Below are 14419 nucleotides of genomic sequence, written 5' to 3' on the forward strand. Positions count from 1 at the left end.
TTCCCCCGACGGAGGTACCTGAGCCAGACCCTACGGGGGAACCGGAGCCAGGACCTTCGGAGAGCCCACCACTTAAGAGGAGGTGGACGCATCCTAGGCCTCCTCTCCCGCCTCTGCAGCCTTCTCTGCCTTCCCCGCGGTCCACTACCCACGGGGATGATACAGGCATGGACACGACTACGACGGGACGTGTCCCCCGTCGCCCCCTGCCCGGGCGTCCCCGCCCGACAAGATTGGATCCTTCCATGCTATGATTTCCAGGGCATCCGAGCTCTTCCAGCTCTGCCCCGAAGAAAAGAAGGAAGGGTTCCTTTACCAACGGCGCGAGGCTAAAAGGAAGATGGTCCTCGCCGTACCACTTCTTGATGACAACTGGGATGAGGGGCTCGCCCTCCTCAAGAACCCTGCCACGGTGCCTGCGAAGAGGGACCGGTACGAGAAGTAGTACCGGGTCCCCAACGCTGCCCCCTTGTGCCTTAGGGCGAAACCTACCCCGGATTCGGTCGTTTCGGCGGCGGCCAAGAAGAAAGCGGGGGGGGGGGTCATCGGCCTCGACTTCAACCTCCCCGCCGGACTGCGAGGGTAGGAAGCTGGATGCGATTGGACAAAGGGTCATCTCATCTGCAGCGACGACCATCAAGGCGGCCAACGCCCTGGCCATCGTAGCCCGCTACGACAGGGAGTTATGGTTCAAGATCGCCCCTCTGTTGGATTTCCTTCCTGACGCCAAGAGGACTGAGGCCCTGAAAATCTTACAGGAAGGTGAGATTGCCTCGGACCACGCCATTACGGTGGCTACGGACATCGCCGACACCGGTTTCCGTCAGTTGGGCAACGGCGTTTGCCTGAGACGATGAGGATGGCTCAAGGCGACAGATTTCCGCCAGGACGTACAGACCAAGGTTTTGGACATGCCCTTCGATGGGAACAACCTTTTTGGCAAGGCGGTTGATGAGTCCCTTCAGGCGATCAAGACGGACACGGAGACGGCCCGTGCACTGGGTGTGCTCCAACAGCGACAGCCGTCCTTTCGGAGCTCCAGAGGCAGACAGGGTGCCTCCAAGGGAGCCCGCAGCAGCTCCTCTACGTACCGTCAAGCGGCAAGATCTTCGTCGCAGGAGGCCTACAGGGGACGCGGCAAGTCAGGTGGATCCCGCCGTCGTCGCCAAGGTGGTCAAGGAGGCAAAGCGGCCTCCAAGCAAGATTGAACCGACCGTCGGGTCGGGCCCCCGCCGAAGCACCCCGGTGGGAGGCCGGCTGACGAAGTTAGTTGTCGTGTGGGAGTCCATCTCCACCGACCGTTGGGTGCTGGATGCCCTGGCCCTGGGGCACGCCCTCGAGTTCCACAAGAGGTGCCCCCGCATTCCTCCGATGGCTAGGAAGGAAAATCACGTCCCTCAACTGCTGTTGGAAGTAAGGGCGATGCTCAGGAAAGGTGCCATCGAGCTCGCTCCAAAGAGGCTTCGGGGCACCGGAGTTTACTCAAGATACTTCCTCGTAAAGAAGAAGACAGGAGGATGACGTCCCATCCTGGACCTGCGACGACTGAACAAATGCATCAAGGCACAGAAGTTCCGGATGGTCACCCTCCAGCACGAGCTGGGACAGCTGGAGGAGGGCGATTTCCTGTCGTCGTTGGACTTGGAGGATGCATACTTCCACATCCCTATTCTAAAGAGACACCGAAAGTTCCTCAGGTTTGTGGTCAAAGGGCGGCACTACCAGTTCAAGGCCCTCCCGTTCGGATTAAAATCGGCACCCAGGGTGTTCACCAAGTGCCTAGCACCGGTGGCGGCGCGGCTGCGCCTGCAGGCGATCCACGTCTACCCCTACCTGGACGACTGGCTCATACGGGCAAGGACAAGGGAGCTCGCCGTGGAACACACTGCGAAGACCGTCCAGCTGCTCACGGACCTGGGGTTCTCTATCAACTTTCCAAAATCCCACCTGGTCCCGTCGCAAGTCGCCCTGTTTCTGGGAGCACAGCTCGACACAGTGGCGTGGCGGGCCTCACCGTTGGAGGAAAGGATAAGGAACATCCTGGGAAAGGTGCAACGTCTGCTGGCCACGGACATGGCCAGAGTGAGGTCTATCAAGTCCCTCCTCGGAATGATGTCCTCCTGCATTTATCTGGTGCGCCACTGCAGACTTCGGATGCGGCCCTTGCAAGAATTCCTCGACGCCCACTGGATCCAGACGACGGGCAGCTTCGAGGACAGGATCCCGCTCGACGAAGCGTTCCGTCAGGCGATATGATGGTGGGGTGTCTGCTCTCATCTGACGGCGGGAACAGGTTTCCTAGCCTTGGCCCACCAGGTGACGGTGACGACGGATGCCTCCCTGGAAGGTTGGGGAGCGCACACCGGGGGTCTCCAGGCGAGAGGCCTCTGGCTCCCGGAGGAGAAGACTCTCCACATCAACATCTTGGAGCTCTGTGCAGTGTTCTGGGCCCACAGGTCCTTCCTTCCGTCCCTCAAGGGCAAGGTGGTGAGGATCTTCACCGACAACACCACCACGATGTTTTACATTCGGAAGCAGGGCGGAACTATCCAAGGAAGCCCAGGATCTGTGGCATTGGGCCGTCGCCCAAGGGATGTATCTGGTACCCTTTCATCTGGCAGGGATAAAAAACACCATCGCCGACTCACTCAGCAGAGAGCTGCGCTCGTGCCACGAGTAGGAACTGTGCCAGGATCAAGTGGACCGACTCTTCCGACGATGGGGTGAACCTCAGATCAATCTCTTCGCGACGGCAGCGAACTCCAAGTGCCGGAGGTTTGCCAGCAGGTTTCCCCAACCGAGGAGCATGGGCGATGCTTTCTCGTTCCCTTGGGACAGCCTATTCCTTTATGCGTTCCCGCCGTTGCTACTCCGGCTCGTCAACCAGCTCAAGAGGTCCCGGTGCAGGATGATCCTCGTCGCACCGGCGAGGCCGAGGCAGATCTGGTTCCCGGACCTTCTGGACTTGTAAGCGTCCACACCAGTCAAGCTGCCGACGGACGCGGATCTTCTCTCCGGAGAAGGAGGCGCCATTCTTCATCACAAACCAGAGTCGCTGAACTTGCAGGCCTGGCTCCTGCAGCACCAGAGTTTGGAGGATACGACATCCCGGCCGACTGCAGAGAGGTTCTTGCGAAGGCCAGGGCATCCTCAACTCTCAAGTGCTACAGACACAAATGGAAGAGGTTCTCTGTCTGGTGCCATGCACCGAAGATTAACCCTCTGCGGATTACGGCTCCTCAAGTATTGCCGTACCTATTGTCCTTGGCCAAGGCTGGCCTGTCCCACGCTTCCATCAAGGTACATCTGGTTGCCGTCTCACGTTACACCAGAACTACAGGACGGGCGTCCTTGTGGTCTCATCGACTGGTGAAGGAATTTATGAAAGGACTGTTCTGATCATTCCCACCGGTGAAGGCCCCTGCCCCGGCGTGGGAGCTCAACGTGGTGCTGACTAGGCTCATGGGGGCCCCATTCGAGCCTATGCATTCAGTGCCGTTGAAGTTTCTGTCGTGGAAGACAGCATTCCTCGTGGCCATCACTTCTGCACGAGTGGGAGAGATCCAGGCCCTGTCTTGCAAGCCTCCATACTTGACTTTTCATGACACGAGGGTGGTGCTAAGGACGCACCCCTCCTTCATGCCCAAGGTGCCGTCGGACTTCCACCTCAACGAGCCCTTGGTGTTGCCAGTTTTCTTCCCGTCGCCTTCGTCGCCGGCTGAGAGAACTCTGCACTCGCAGGATGTAGCTAGAGCGCTGAAGTTGTACGTGGACCGCACAAAGAGTTTTCGGAAGACATCACAGCTGTTTGTGAACTTTGGACCTGTGAATCAAGGGAAGGCTCTCTCGAAGACTTCCATTTCCAGATGGCTCTCCGGCTGCATCATGCACTGTCACCGGTTGGCAAACCGACCGTTGCCAGGCCGTCCGAGAGCCCATTCGACCAGAGCGATCGCTGCTACTACGGTGTTCCTGTCTGGTGTGCCCCTGCTCGACATCTGCAGGGCTGCTATGTGGAGGTCGACGCACACCTTCATGAGATTCTACTGCGTCGACCGGGATTCCAGGGAGGAGTCCAGAGTCGGCCAGGCAGTGCTGCGCAACCTGTTCGCCTAAGGTGAGCCTGATGAGGAGGTAAGAGTTGCTTAATGTTGAATTGTTGTATTGCTTGATATTGAGCCTTTTGCCACCTCCCATGGTTGTGCATGTGTATACTGCTATGTATTCTTATATTCATGAGCATGTGAATCCATGCCAGACCCCATGCTGGAGAAGGAACAAGTTACTTACCTGTAACTGTTGTTCTCCAGCATGGGTCTGGCATGGATTCACATGCAAACCCTCCCGCCTACCCCTCTGCGCTTCTTCACTTAGTCATACTGCCACTTCACGTGCTACCAAATCTGAGGATGGCTGCCGGGGGCGGGGCTTAGGGAGAGGGCAGTCATTGGCTGGGGGCAGTATGACGCAGAGACCAGTGATTGGATACTACTAAGAAAGACAGATCAGAAACGAAACTGATACTGATTTTTTCTATACCGAGGATTCCCGGCCTGACGACGGGGAATATTCATGAGCATGTGAATCCATGCCAGACCCATGCTGGAGAACAACAGTTACAGGTAAGTAACTTGTTCCTTAATTTTGATAGGAAGTCCCTACAAAGGGTTGTTGATGTAATGTTGGCAAAAAAGTGTCAGGGGTCATCTGGAGACGTGTGATGAACTACGTACTTGATTATGCAATGTATTGCTCCAGAGAACATTACATTGCAGTGTTGTTTCTTGTACAGGAACCTACTCATACAGAAACATAGGCATTGGCTGCAGCATACATCATAGAGATGTAATATTTTTAATTTTCCAATGTTGGATAGTAAAACGGTGAATGCTTCTGTATCACATTTTTGTATACTGTGAAACATATACTAAGTAAGTAATAATGCATCACTTTCTACATACGTGTACTACTACACACAAAACATTAAGAGACCACAATATATACAAATATGGGGCTTATACAGGGAGAGTAAAGTAAGTAAACAAGAGGCAGTATCATGAGCCACTGTGTATAACCAACATGATTATCTTTACGCATAGAAATGATTGCTGTGCTTTAGGCCTGCTTCTTCCTCTATTTATGTGCATCATAAGATGTGATTGAATTCTAAGGGAAGTACTGTAAGAACATGTGAGAATAGCAACATCTACAAATGTAATACCTTTTGAATTTTAAGTTTTTGACGATCAGTGAATAAACTCACCTGGCCTAGATAGGTCAGTGAACAAAAAAAACAAGGGGCTAGACATATCATGTCATCAGTGATGTCATCAATCATATTTGTGATGCCATCTTTGATGTCATGGGTGTTATTCAGTGCACGGTGGTGGCGCGAGTTATGGTTGCTTAGCTTACCATAACTGGAATTTCAGGGGGTTTTCGGTTTTACTTGTAACCATAATGTCCCTTTAACAAGGTTTTTTCATTAAATTTCATAGATTTTTATTAGTGCAACTTAACTATAACATCCCTTTAACAAAGTTTGTTCAGTAAATTTCATGGGTTTTTACCAGTGAATGCTATTTTCCTACAACTTACTAATATCATACTTACCCAATTTACAAAGTGTCACCTTAAAATTTTGCCATTTCCCACCTTCTAGAATCATTTTTAACACTTCTATACAATTCTTGCAACAATTTCAACTACTTTTGCATCCGTAGACGTCTACGAACATCTGACTTAATTGTGGACCTTCCGGACAGTGCCACATGACCATACGCTGGCGCGCGCCATGATGATGTGTCCAAGAACCCGTCCGCGCTTCACAATAAGATCTGTGTTTCACGGACAGTTCGGAACTGCATTTTCTACTGATCTTGGAACTTTCAACTTCAAAATTTCCCTTGCACAGCTCTAACACCTATTCCTACTCATCCCTTAGCAATCTAGTACACAGTACATACTTTGAACAAAACTGCTATTTATCTTAAAATGGAATCAGCTAATGCCATCCCTCCCCCAAGAGCCACCATCACTGTTGTAATCACGGAGCATGAGAAACACTGCCCCCACCTTAGATATAACACACGGTCAACATTTTCCCCTGTCCACCTGCCACTCCATATTAGTGTTTGGTGCCTCTTCCCTCATTCCCCCACCCCCTTTCGTTCTAAGCTCTCATGCCAAAAAAATAAATACCTCCAAAAACAATAAAATAAATGTTCCTTTAGGAGCCACCTTTCACAGTTAAAAAATAGAACTGAAAAAAAAACTATAGACTCCCATCTACTTTATATTTCTCAGTAAGGTACATAGACTCAGAAAGATTTTCCAACTTTTCCATTTGCATTTTGTGTTATGCTTATGGCAATATAGTGGCGTTTATTCCCCGTTCCAGGATGGAACGGTGGATACCGGCCTGGCTGCCCAAGTGAAGCGAGGGTGGATAATGAGGTCTCCGGACCATTATCCCCCCATTCCAGCCCCTGTAATGGGGGATGAAGGCCATTAGCACCCTAGGTTCCCAAAGTGGGAAACCGGGGTGCTAAGAAAAGTATTGTTCTTCCTACACCGGGATGCCGAAGGAAAATACTTTTCCAAGATGGCCACCATGGAAAGGGAAGGCGGGGTTCCGTGCAGGGCCCCTCTTCACTTTCCATGGCAGCCTGCAGAAGGCAAAAAGAGAACCCTATGACCATATTACCATAAGCACATTTTTCATCCCTTTCAAACCTATGCCAATTTCGAATAACTTTACCTCAAAGCCAGTCCCAGGTTGACATGGCCACTTTAACCCCATGTGTTGTCTCTCGTGGTCATAGCTAGTAGCCTGATTGTCCGGATCATGACCTTATTCCATGACCCAGACAATCTGGCCACTGCCCATGGCCACAGGCTACACCCCAGAAAAATGTGTCTGATGAAAAGCTTTCATCAGACCTTGGGTCGCCACTGATGTAGTAAAAACTACTGAAACGTATTTCACTCTTTCATATGATGCTTAATGGAACAAATTATAATTGTTAGACTTCCATCTAAAAAGATAGGAAGTGATCCTTTATGGGTTTTGCTTGTGGCTTTTTTTAATTTGCAAAAGTTCATTTTAGTTGAGGAAGCAGAATTCCAAACAATTGCCAATGCATTTCAGACCGAACATAATGGTCCTTCATCAGGGTGAATTCTACAGTACAAAAGAAGACAAAAGAACTAAAAAACTAGTTTAATTGTTAGTAATAAGGTTTGACCATTCTTTCAAACAAAAGGACTAAACATGCTGCTTGAGTTCAATATGGTTCACTTGTAATTGATGCCAATTACCTGTTATTAGATGAAGCTTTGCCACAAGTCTTTATGTGGTATAAAGCCGCTCCAAAACATTCACAACTTGAGCGCTGACTTGATTCCTATTCAGGCAATCCACAATTCAACATTTATGTTCACCTATGATCCTAATGCAGGTTTAACTGACGCTCTCTGTCTGCAAAGTATACGGAAAAGTAGTGTGTTCCCCATGTTACCATTAATAAGTAAAATGCATTGCTTATATCTTATTACATCTGGTTGCCACGCTCCTTTCAAACAAACAATGCATTCTGGGATTGTGAATATTTAGGTATATATATGTATATTTGTGACTTACTGATAGGTCAATGATAGATCAGAGAACCATAACATCTCTATGGGTCAGTCAATCACGCTATTTATCAACAATACTACCCAAAACAGCTACCTTGTTAACAAAAAGCCCCATGTTGAGCCGTGACATAAGGTATTCATGGTTCATAACTGGCTTTCATATGTTCTGATCAAAGTTTGAGATCAGTCCAGATTTAGTAATAGTTATTCATGAACAATCACATGTTTATGTACAAGTACCATCTCTTCATCCTTACTTCATAGATGAGATCAACAAGACTGACAACAAGTCTGACAACAATCTAACACACTCCTAATCCTTCATTAGATGCGAACAGTCTGACTGTACCAATACCTTAAACAATTTCAAGTATATGTGATTATTTGTGAATATGATTAATAAAAATCAATGTAGGTCCAGTTCTTTATTTTAATCCTCGAGGGGATACTGTATCTAGCCTCTCAATCAAGTATGTCTCTCGTTGTTCAAGTTTCTTTGTCACACTGGTCCTAATGGTCATAGTTTCTATGACTTTTCAAGATCTGGAAACGCATTTGCGAAACTTGATGTTTGGCTTCATTAAAATTTCTGGCATCTGGCGAGTACTGGTTGCAAGTTCTTAAATTGGATTTATGCTCATTCCATCGCAATCTGTCTTTCCTGCTGGTTTGTACGATGTATAGCAGTCCACACGGACATTTGATACAGTAAACTACTCACTCTGCGATACAAGTTGAGTCATTCTTAATCCTTATCTTTTCTCCTGTTCTGGGGTGTGTAACTGTGTTACCTTTTTATAACATTATTGCAGTTACTGCATGACATGCTGGGGAAAGTTCCTTGTTTTTTAGAAATGGATCTTCTACTCATCTTGGGTTTGGTCTTCACAAGTAAGTCTCTCAGATTATTGCTCCATTGATTGACAAAAATAGGTTTCTCCTGCAATAGCCTTTGAAATCCATTCTGACCAAACGAAAACATTTATATCTAGATCTATAATCTTTTTGCAAACCGTGGTGTAGATTCTTCAAATGGCACCTCTTTTATAAGCCCACCAAACTTTGCAAACTCATTCAGAATCAGGTCAGGTATAACATTGCAAAATTTCATGCAGTTTCCTTAAGTGGCGTCAAAGTTATAAGCCATTCAAGAACTGCTTTTCACCAACCCTGTAATGCTGAGGTGTTCGCGGACTTCCCAGGAATGTTTGTGGACTTTCGCGGTGAAAAACATCTGTTTTTTTGCTTCTTGCAGCCATATCCCATCCCATCCTCATCACCCCTCACCTCCCCAGAGATATGATAAGTTTGACAAGTGCAATGTTGTGTTTTTTAATATGTTTAAACTGCGATGTCTGCGAATCCAAGATGGCGGGCGTTTCCAAAAATCTGATGCACTTCACGCTTTTCACCATCCAATCAGCAGCCGCGTCTGATGTCTGCGGACACCACCTTGTCCTCTAAGCCAATCGGTGTCCTGTCCGCAGAGCAAACAGTGAAGTGTGTCCGCGGAGCGGACATAGATATCACTCATTTTTTGGGACCTACTTTTTGGTCGTTTTTAACAAAACGACTGGACGGATTTCCACCAAATTTACAGAAGCACGCTTTTGAGACCAAGCTGCTGCTCTTGATGCAAATTTGGTGAAAATCCGTCCAGCGGTTTGGGCTGTAGGCGTGAGTAATTTTTTTTTCTCCATTCAGTCTATGTGGAAAAAAAAAATGTTGGGATCCCCCTATACCTTTGCGCCCCCTTGACCAAACCTCTCCAACCTTTGCAGAAGAATTTAGAGTGGGCCGTATACTTTCTTTGCAAAGTGTGGTGAGGATTCGTCCAGGGGGGAGCGAAGTTATAGGCCGCCCAAAAAGTGCTCTTCATATGGGTTTAGCAACTTAACCATAACTAGATGGCCGCTACCACAGGCCATGTAATATATGTGTGTATGTATCTGTATATATGTATGTTCACCTTTTCTGCTGAATAACTAATGTGACTGTCTTGCCTTAATATTTAATAACACACATTTTGTAGCTGTGGTGATTTTATCATATAGTTCTCAATGTTCTTGACATACAAACATCTTGCCTTTTAAAGCTTACTCTGACAGTTTCATTTAGTCACTGTATTGCATCTATGGCCACACTCAAACACCTTTTCTAAAATGTCTTTTTTTTTTTGTCAGGTTTCTTTTTCAGCTCGGATTCCAGTTGCATTTCCTTCTGGCGATGCAAGTTCACTCAGTAAAAACATTCTTATGTATGCCGGTAGCAGTGTGCAAGAGGATTCAGCAACCAGCATTGTATCTCGCAGTCCAATTGATAAAACATTGAGCACCTCAAAGAACCCCTCAGATGTTACTATTGTTTCCCCATCAGTTATGATGGTTTCAAAACATATTGATGGATCTCTTAATCAATGGGCAGTCACTTTTGCTGACAAATCCTCATTCACCACCGTTCTCACTGTAACACACAAATTCCGATACTGTGGACACCGCTTCCATCTCAACGACTTAGCTTGCCATTCGGTATTACCACTGTTGCTTACATCATCGCATCACAATGCTTTATTAACTCCTGAATCTGACCATCCCTGGGATTCTGACAAATACAATAGAATGACTGACCCCGTGAAGCACGCCAAAGGATCGTCTAGCCAGCAGTTTCGAAATGCTGCAACACGAACATTTTATGATCCCAATGCAATATACAGTGAGCTCATTCTGTGGCGTGTGGACCCCATAGGACCTTTGTCATACAGTGGAGGAGTGTCAGAATTGGCTCGAATTAATTCTCTTCATACTTCAGCCTTTTCCAATGTTGCATGGCTTCCAACTCTTATACCCAGCTATTGCTTAGGTAAGTGATTTTGATTCAGAATTTCCATCAAATGTTTATTTGTATGGCAATGGTTAGGCAAGAAAAAAACTGCACATAGAAAAATGTGGGAACAAATACAAATGCAGAATACAGTAACAGGCGTTCAATGCTCTTATTTGAACCATATATGAAAATACAGCTGGAAGTGTAGCTGCTTGCCAAACTTTGGTTACAAGGTGCCGAGAGCCTGAAGTGGCAGGCGATAGTTATTTAGGGTGTGTTCGAAAGCATTCAAAAATGTACTTGTAGGGATAGTGCAAAGTGCAAGTACTGAGGGTGTTTTGAGAAATAGTATGGGAACAATCAAATGGGCAAATGCCTGGAATTGAATTGTTACTGATATGTTGCTTTGAGCAAATAAACTCAGTCTCTGCAGGTGGGTGTGGGTTAGTTGATATATGTAGGCTAAAGAGGAGGTGTGTGGCAAAGTTAGAGACTTTCTCAAGGAGGAAAAGGAGTATTGACGCAGAGGAGGTAATTACAGCAGATGGCAGAGTGGGTGGCATTGAGCAGGTTAAGTGGTTCTGAGGGGAAGTTGAGATATTATGGTGATGGTAGTTGTGACAATGAATTAGGAGGAACTATAAGATTTCTGTATTGTAGATATAAGAAAAAGTCAGCGCTCTGAATCAATCGGAAAGGTCTTCTTGGATTAATCGGGCGGAGGATTAGGAGGCCACTATTAGATTAGACTTTGAATAGGTGGTACGAGCAACAAATGGAGTTGGTCTCTTGAGGGGTGGGGCTTGTGGTAAATAAATTGGACTGAAGACAGATCTGTGTCGGTCCCCTCTTTTATCTGTCTGCAATAGATGCAGATTAAATTAAAACCAGATAAAGGGCTATCGGGCAGGTCAGAGTAGATCATTTAATATGGTTGATGGTGATAACATTGAGTACGAGCTGGACGTAGTTCTGGCGGTTCGAGGTGATGCAGTAGAGTTTTTTTGTTATACTCTGTTAAGCATAACTTATTTTAATTTTGTTTGTTAAATTTAGGATCAGGCCAACATAGACAGAATTTGAGCTCATAGCATCAAACAAGCATATGTGTGGTGTTAAATATTTACAACTAAAATGAAAAAAGCGGTGAACCTTAAACATATGAATTGACTTCAGATGTGGTTTTCAAATCACACATTTAGTGCAGAGTCCCGTGATGTATAATGCTGCAGCAATATCATTAAATGTATAAGTAAAGCAGCATGAAAATCTCATAGAGGTAATGGATACACACCTGAAGCTGTATTCATCTTGTACTTTCGATTTTGTCACTGTGAAGAGCCCTTATGCCATGTTTTAGTGGCAGAATATTGTCTGCTTTACTTTCTTGCTTCTTGACAAAAAGTGGAGGAATATTGAAATAAGCATCAAATTTGTTGATAGCAACACACTTATCTTAGTAATATAAATTCACTTTTTCTTACCCTTTATTAGTTTTATTATCATGGCCTTTATGTCTCTATGCACCACCTTAAATTCTTCCATGATTTCAGATTATTTATTCAGAGGAAGTTGACCCGGTAGTTTCAGTTTTGAAGCCTTGGTTCAAGCCCATGGCCAGGGCAATACGACTGTGGGCCCACATGACCCAATAGGCAACCTGAATTTTGGGGAACCGGAACTTATTGATTTTGCAGCCCATATCAGAGATGCAAGCAGCCTTGACCATGTCATCCCCAAGGCTTCCGCTTATGACCACCTGAATGCAGAATTCCGTAAAACAATACAAATTGGGGTAGATGCCTTGGGACTCTGGGAGCACCTAGACAGGTTCAACAATACCAGCTCACGGACATCTTACATAGGAGACCCCAAAAAGATACTGTCATTCTCTTTAACCCACCTGTTGCTGACAACGCTATGGCGAATACCTTGTTTGGGGGCTGACAGTTAACCAAGACTTGCCATGAAAATACAAACTGGCTTTGACAAATAATGCGTACCTCTCCAGGCATCTTAACCCCCGAAAGCCTATGCACCAAAACAGTGTTTTCCGACTCTGCCCCTGGACAGAGATAGTAAGAAACTGGATACTCTGGTGAAGAACATTTTTGGGGCTGGCAGTGTGCCCCTCAAAGTGATAAACACTTCATGTGTGCTGGTGAAACATTTGCACTGCATTTGGGAGTCAGTGTTGGAAACAGCAAACCAGCTCTGCAAGGGCAAGATCAGAGACGAGTGAAGGAAGTGGTGGAAGACTTTAAGGAGGCAGCGTGTAAGCCCGGAAAACAGGGCTGGACATGGTCGATTGTTTGGCCAGACCCATGTGGATGGCCACTGTTACTCGCAAACATTCCTGGATGACTTTGGGCTTTTCAGCAGCCGATTAAGCAAAACTACTTGGTACATGCCCTTAGATGGAATCCAGTTATTTGGGTTAAAGTCAGATGATTTTATAAAGTTTGAGTTGAAGGCAATAGACCAGTCACTAGGTTTGGTGGTGTAGCAACAGGCTGGTCAATCTTTCACTTCTTCCTCGGCTTTCTCTCGGGGCTGTGGTTTTAGGCCTTTTCCGCAATTGACACAGACACACTCTGGACCCCTTTTGCTTCTCTGCAGCCAGAGGGGTCCAGATACAGTTCATGCATCTGAGAAAAGGAATGAGCACACACGCCTCCGTCCCAGGGCACTTCAATGCCTGCTTTCCCCTCCTCCCAGAATCATCTTTGACTTTGCACCTCAGCCTACAGAACCGGTCGATGGAATAATAGAGGATCATGAGCGATTGGGGAGACATTACTTTGGCTGCGTGGGTTCTTCAGGTAGTTTCTCCTGGGTATTGCCTCTGATACTTCCGAATGCCCCAGATAGTCCTCCCCGGGAAGGGTGCTATTCCCAGACCTGGTCCTGATGTAGGAAGTTTCAGTCCTGCTTCAAAAGAACAACTCAATCACATTGGTTCCAGTGATGAAGCGATAGAGGGGATGGTACTCTCTCTATTTCTGGTGCCAAGGAAAGAAGGTGGTTTAAATCCCATCTTAACTTATGTTTCTCAACAAATGTTTGAGCAAAAACAAGTTTAAGATGGTGATGTTGGTCCAGATCATACATACCCTGGATTTCCAAGACTTGTTGGTATCCTTAGACCTCCAGGATGCTTAGTCCATGTGCCAGTCCATTGAAAGAACAGGAAGTTCTTGACAGATGCGATTGGTGAGGGACTTTATCACTTTCTTGTACTCCCTTTCAGTTGATCATGGTCTTCACCCAGCTAATGTTGGTGGTGGGGCGAAGTTCAGGAGGGAGAAAATTCATAGCTTTCCCCTTGCGGTAAGTCAGACATAGGAGATGTACAAGAGGGCATGTTTCATTTAAGAATAAAAGAAAACGTCCTCTAAACCATACCTCCATGATGGGTTCCCTACTCTAAATACAACAAATGGGTGCTCCTCAGGACGTCTTACAAATATACTCTTTTGAGGGGATTGTGTCCTCTGACGTATTCCACATCTATGACAGTAATGACCACAGCTGTGCTGCTTAGGAACATTTTTCGGTGTAGGGGTCCTTTGTCGATCACGTCGATACGCTCTCCCTCGAGGGCCTCCGTCGAGGGTTGGCGTCACTGGGACGCACAGCGCCCGTAGCCTCAGTTGCGTTTTTTCTACAAACGTGTTCACTTCGGAATCTCGGCACGCTCGGTTCTTCTACTTCGATTGAATGAAGTCTTCATCAACTTCTACCCCGAAGTCGGGCTTTAAAAAGTGTCGGGACTGCGGTTCCAAAATGTCCATCCTGGACCCGCACGACGTCTGCCTCTGGTGCCTCGGCGAAAGCCACGCCACCGACGACTGCGATGACTGCCAGTCCCTGACATCAAAGCCTTGCGGGAGCGGAAGAAGAAATTAACGGTAGGTAGGGTATTTAAAACCCGTAAGTCGAAATCTGCTGGGCTTTC

At 46.8% G+C, this 14419-nt stretch overlaps 1 protein-coding gene across 4 annotated transcripts in view; it reads left to right on the forward strand.

Annotated features, from left to right (window-relative positions):
• Nucleotides 1-14419, forward strand: part of DMXL2 (Dmx like 2) — a 2950233-nt gene that overhangs the window by 731172 nt on the left and 2204642 nt on the right. For all 4 annotated transcript variants that reach the window (XR_011279824.1, XR_011279825.1, XM_069624807.1 and 1 more), the window contains exon 12: nt 9822-10497. Coding sequence is in view for 2 of the 4 variants with exons in the window: in XM_069624807.1 (XP_069480908.1) it covers nt 9822-10497 (676 nt within the window). In the remaining 2 variants the exon portion in view is untranslated. The remainder of the gene's footprint in view (nt 1-9821; nt 10498-14419) is intronic.

This window comes from Ambystoma mexicanum, chromosome 11 (genome assembly GCF_040938575.1).
Source record: "Ambystoma mexicanum isolate Mex_15411 chromosome 11, UKY_AmexF1_1, whole genome shotgun sequence".
NCBI lineage: Eukaryota > Metazoa > Chordata > Amphibia > Caudata > Ambystomatidae > Ambystoma > Ambystoma mexicanum.